The 5,500-nt window shown below is 54.9% G+C and overlaps 1 protein-coding gene across 1 annotated transcript; it reads right to left on the bottom strand.

The window, feature by feature from the left end:
- Nucleotides 1-2,800: 2,800 nt before the first annotated feature.
- On the bottom strand, nucleotides 2,801-4,431 carry LOC119310312 (homeobox-leucine zipper protein HOX4-like). Its single transcript, XM_037586103.1, has 3 exons — nucleotides 4,015-4,431; nucleotides 3,557-3,918; nucleotides 2,801-3,459 (listed from the first exon to the last, which is right to left on the bottom strand). The coding sequence occupies exons 1-3, from the start codon at nucleotides 4,070-4,072 to the stop codon at nucleotides 3,070-3,072; spliced, it is 810 nt and encodes a 269-aa protein (XP_037442000.1). The 5' UTR covers nucleotides 4,073-4,431; the 3' UTR covers nucleotides 2,801-3,069.
- Nucleotides 4,432-5,500: the final 1,069 nt, after the last annotated feature.

The following is a 5,500-nucleotide window of genomic DNA, read 5'->3' as shown; positions in this document are numbered from 1 at the left end:
GTTTCCAAAATTGATGAGCTTTTTTGCAATTTTACCAATTTTGTTAAAAAATCTATGAACTTTTTTGAAATTCGTTGATTTTTTTTGCAAAATTTGTGTACATTATTCAAAACCGTGTATATTTTTAAGTTCGCCAATTGTATTTCAAAATTTGTGATCATTTTTTAATCCATGATTTTTTTTTCTCATTTTATTATTTTTCTGTTTTTAAAAATTCAATAGTTGATGAGTCAAGTGTTCAATCGCGGCCAGTGAACGCAATCGAGTGAACCAGAGTAACCATCGAGCGCTTGTCTTCTTTCTTGGGCCGGCCCATTAGTGAGGTCGCGTGCCCTTTTCCTGTCGAATTTGTCCGTTTGATGATCTACTTAGTAAGAGTTTACGTTGCATGATTTGTATGGATATAGGGTGCCGAATATGAGATACTCCCTCCGTTTCTTTTAGTCCGCATATAAAGTTTGGTCAAAGTCAAGCTTTGTAGAGTTTGACAAACTTTATATTAAAAAATATAAACATTCACAATATGAAATCAATATTATCAAATGCACCATGAAACATATTTTCATACTACATAGTTTTAGTATTGTAGATGTTCATATTTTTTAATATAAAAGTGATCAAACTTTGTGTCGTTTGACTTTGACCAAATTTTATATGCGGAGTAAAAAGTAACGGAGGGAGTATGTTGCTGTGGACGCTGATTTGGGGACTGCCCAGTCACTGTCTACGGACGCGCCCGCGGGCGTATATGGTAGCGGATTTGGCAAGTCCGTAGATGCTCTTGAGGCGCCCTGTAGGACTAGGAGCTCGTTTTATAGGACTGAGGTCAGTCCTTTTTTGAGGAAGATGGTGGATAAAAGATCTACCGTTGACACAACCCGGAAGTGGACACTGGCCCGTCCGGCCCGATCCACTAACGTTCTCACACACATGATGTATTTCACATCCAGAGCCCGGGCAGTGCAGTATGAATAAAATGTTTTTTTTCTCACTTTATTGCAACAGGAACAGAGCAGTTCACGAGCTGGGGGTTGTTAATTTTCGTTTTGGTCCTCCCAGGTTCAGTTTCAAGCCAGTCTGTAAGCCCCGATGTGCAGATATCGTCAACTATCATACTCATTCGGGACATTGCTGTCGCGGGCTCGCAGCCACAAAAATGCAGGGAGAGGAAACGAACGTTGACGAATTTTGATATGATAGGCCACGAATATTAGACAAGGGGCTAAATCAACTTTGAGTGATGTGGATATAGGAGCAACTACATGCATGTCATGTAGTAGCAGCAGGACAATTTTCCTTTCTAAATCGCAAGGCCATCAACATCAGCCCTAACGTTTCCTTGCAAGTTACAGACGCGCCCAAGAATGACTTCCAATTTATAGCATTTCGTGAGTCGCATATGCCATTCTCAACGTAATTGCTGGGAATTTTTTGGTCTTGTATATGTTGCTGTCGTTTCCTTTTGCACCCCTGGGTGCTTGTATTGATCACCGGCAGGTACGGTGGTACGTGCACACTGACCCGGTCATGGGTCGCCGTTGATTGCAAGCTGTCGCCCGCCAGGTAAGTCTGGACCATAGGTTTCAATCTGTCTGGATCCATGGATTCACAGTTTCACCACCTGCAAGACACCTCAATCTCGATCCAAATGTCTCGTTCGCACATCAAATCCATGTCCCCGTAGAGAAAAGCAAAACGAAACGGCATGGATTCTTATCGGAATCGTCCAACAGTGCGTGACAGCGAGTCGGGCACGTACGTGAAGAGCACCTGAAGCTGTCCGTCCTCTCACTACACTGTAAGCAGTGTTACAAACCAAAAAAATATAGACTTTCGACAGTTCAGCAGTGAGGAATCGTCTGCTTCGAGGGGCATAAACAACAGCGAATCTAGCTGGAGAAGTGCCCGGCCGCATACGAACAATATACCAGCGGCACGAGGTTTCATCAGGTGTTTAGAAGCGTTCTCCAAGTGAAGGGGGCAGCTCAGGTGGGGGTAAAGCACGGCATGCACGCCGGGAGTCTTATTTAACCCGGTGCCGGTAATCATTCCGACAGAATATTCCGCACGGGCACGGCGGCCACGGCTCCGGCGATCTTTCCTCGTTCCCCCACCACGGTCTACCACTACTGGATCGAGTACGTGCCGCGCCTGATTGCCCATCATCACGGTCACCAGATCTTCCAAAACGCACTCGATTGGCAGGGCGACGTACCCGCCCACAGAATCTCCAGGCGCAAGGGGCCTATTCTATAGCCTCCAAAAGGCTCCGCATCATGAGAGCCGCGCTTCGATCTCCACATGATTTCTTTGTTTCTTTCTTGTACCGGAGGCCGGAGCACTACTCTGCATCAGGTTCGACGGCGGCACAACAACTACTCGTACTACGTACGAGAATAGCAAGGAAAGCGCGAGGCCAGAGGGCTCGATTCGAGGGAGCCGGCGACGACGGGGGAGAGCGCGCGCGCACGCGCGGGTCGCCGTCGGCGGTCGCTCTCGCGGGGGAGGCCCGCCGTGGACGAAGGGGCCGCGAGCTGGGCCAGGCACGTTGGCGTCGCGGGGCGGATGGCTGTCGGTTACGACTCTGCTGCGTGCCATCAAGCGCTAAAGCTTAGGCTAGCCCGGTCAATGGGAGGCCCAATGCCTGCGCTTCACGTGGCCTCCGGGGCCCACCCAACAGCGACGCTGTTCCGTGGCCCGCCCGTTGTTGCTTGCTGCTCCCTCCCTTCCTCTTCACTGCTCGCTCCACACTGTCCTTTTCCCCTTGTCCCTATCCCGCGTGGCGCCTTTTACACTTGAGTCCAGCTTAACAGATTTTTTTAGCTAACAAGCAAAAGGGTTTATGGGAAGAAAAAGGAAATAGCTGAAAGAGCAGGGGCGGAAATGGCACTAGTAGTAGTACTATTGCTGATGCTGGCTGCCTAGCGAGGGCGAGGGTTTGACAGGAAAGGACTAGATAAAAACGAGATTTACAAAAATTTCAGAAAAGCCCCTGCTTTCTTCACTAATCTTTTATTCCCCGCGCGAGGTGTCGTCTCCCACCGAGTCTCTCTCTCTCTCTGCCGCGCCTCATTTCCAGGGATCCGTCGGCTCCGTCCACCACGCCAGCGGCGGCTCGTCGGCGAAGAAGCCCCCGCACGGCTCCTCGTCGTCCAGGAACCCCGTCTCGTCCTCCTCCACCTTCAGGAAATTCCCGTGCAGGAACATCTGCCCGTGCCCCGCCGCCGCCGCGCCGGCCGCCCCGGGCCCGCCGAGCAGCGTCCCCATCTCCGGAGCTGGCGCCTCCTCTGTTGGCGTGGCGCCGGTCGCGTCCGTGTCGTTCAGCACCCCGCTGGAGTCGCTGTCGGATGACCCCATGCCCGCGGGCGGTGGGCCGTCGGACGCCGCCGGCTCCTCCTTCACTGACGTGAAGCTGGCCGCGGCCTCTTCGTCCCCCAGCTTCCCCTTCAGATCCTTGATCTGTATCACACGAGACGCGCAAGCATCGAGCATCAGCCATTGCGCACGTACAATACTAAGCAGCGGCATAATTTAAGCGGGTGTGAGCGGCACGGACCTCGGCGAGGAGGGCTTCCTTGTCGCGGCGGAGGGCGTCGTGGTCGACGCGGAGCGCGTCGTACGAGTGGCGCAGCGCGTTGTAGTCGCGCTCGAGCTGCTTGGTCTTCCAGCGCGCCCGGCGGTTCTGGAACCAGACGGCGACCTGGCGCGGCTGCAGGCCGAGGTCGCGCGCCAGCCGCGCCTTGCGCTCCGGCTCCAGCTTGTTCTCCACCTCGAAGCTCCGCTCCAGGGCGCGCACCTGCTCCGCGCTCAGCCGCCGCTTCTTCTCCCCTCCCCCGCAGCCGCCGCCGCCGCCGCACGCCATCATCTCCTCCTCCGCGTCCCCATCCGCCTCCATCCCGACCACGCCGTAGTCCATATCTAATCAAACACGTACACAGAGACTAAGATTTCCGCGTCCTTCACCTCAACAGAACGAATTGCCACCAGAAAAAAGAAAGAGGGCTTGCAATTTACCATTGGGGCTGGCCATCTGGTGGAGGGAGGAGGGGTTTCCGCCGCCGGGCCGCTTCATGGCGAGCTCCACAGAAATTCAGATGGCACCGGCACCACCACCACCACCTTCCCCGATTACCGCGAGAAGAGGAGCAAAGAGCGGGAGAAAGGGCTCGGTCGCCTCCGCTGCTGGTCCCTCCCCGTCCTCCCGTCCACGCCCCGATCCATGACGACCACCACGTACCCTCGTCTCGGCCTTGGGAAACCAACACCGATCAAAATGTCCCCTCCACGATCGCGGATGTATTTCTTCCGTTTCCTTACGATCCAAGAAAGAGTGAGGAGGGGGGAGGAGAGTGGAGTGTGGAGTGGAGTCCTGCTCTGTTTTCTTTTCCGGGTTTCCTTTCTGTTTCCCCAACACTGCGTGCTGCATTTCCGTGTGCGTTTAATAAAGGAGAGAGGGGGAGAGAGAGACAGGCGGGGCCGAGTTCCTCCGACTCGGCGCTCGGGTTAGGTGGAGGGGGGTGGTGCGGTCAGGAGCTGACCATGGTTAGGACCCCCAGCACGCGTCGCACGGCAATTTGCGAGCCCTAGCGCGATCTTTTTCACTCATCGGTTCAGAGCTGCTGCGTGCACGTAGGATCGTGGACTGATAAGACGGCCTGCACTGGAATGGGACGCCCTAAGCCTCTCGTACAAGCCCAGTTCATGCTTCACAATTTGGCAATTAGCATCTTACTATTCTTTGCGCACTAGAACTTCCACTACTAGACTAAAAAAACTAGAATTTTCACCCCCAAAATAGACATCAGGCCAACTCCACCGCGCGACCCTATCCTGTCCGGCTCCATCCGTTTGGGGTAAAAGGGACAAAAGAGGCGGCCCAGCGCGCGGTCTCAAACGGACAAATGTCCGAATTCCGTCCGTTTTCGACCCATCCCCGGCCCAAACTTGCGCTCGGTTTGGGGCGAAACGGACGCGCGCGGACGGCCGCGACGCACGCCCTTGTCCCCCCCGTGGCCCGCCTGTCGGGGACACTAGCAGTCCCTCCGCTCCCAACGCTTCACCCTCTCTCCCCGCCCCGCCTTGCCGCCGGCGCCGCCTCTATTCTCCGGCCGCCTCCTCACCGCGCAGCCCCGCGCCGTCCATACCAAACTACGTCTCGACATGGCCGCCACCACGCCCGCGCTTTCGCCGTAGTTTTGGTCGTCTATCGGGGGAGGTTTGGCTGTCGCCGTCCTTGCCGGTGGCGGAGGGGACACGACCGCCGGCGACCGCTCTTCAAGGCGGATTCCGACGAGATCTCCAGAGCGGCCAGTAGCCGGCCGGCAACCATCCCTGTTGCGTCGAGGTGATCATCGCGGCCTCTTCGCCACCACGACCGGAAGGTGTTCGACTTTTTGCCATCAAAGGTATGGACAGTGGAGACGAGTTTTTCTTTCATCACTTCCTTTGTTCGTCGGACGATTCGTCATCGGATGATGAAGATCTTGTGGTGGCTGCACTG

The sequence above is a fragment of the Triticum dicoccoides genome, chromosome 5B (genome assembly GCF_002162155.2).
Source record: "Triticum dicoccoides isolate Atlit2015 ecotype Zavitan chromosome 5B, WEW_v2.0, whole genome shotgun sequence".
Taxonomy (NCBI): domain Eukaryota; kingdom Viridiplantae; phylum Streptophyta; class Magnoliopsida; order Poales; family Poaceae; genus Triticum; species Triticum dicoccoides.
This window is presented reverse-complemented; position numbering and strand designations above follow the sequence as displayed.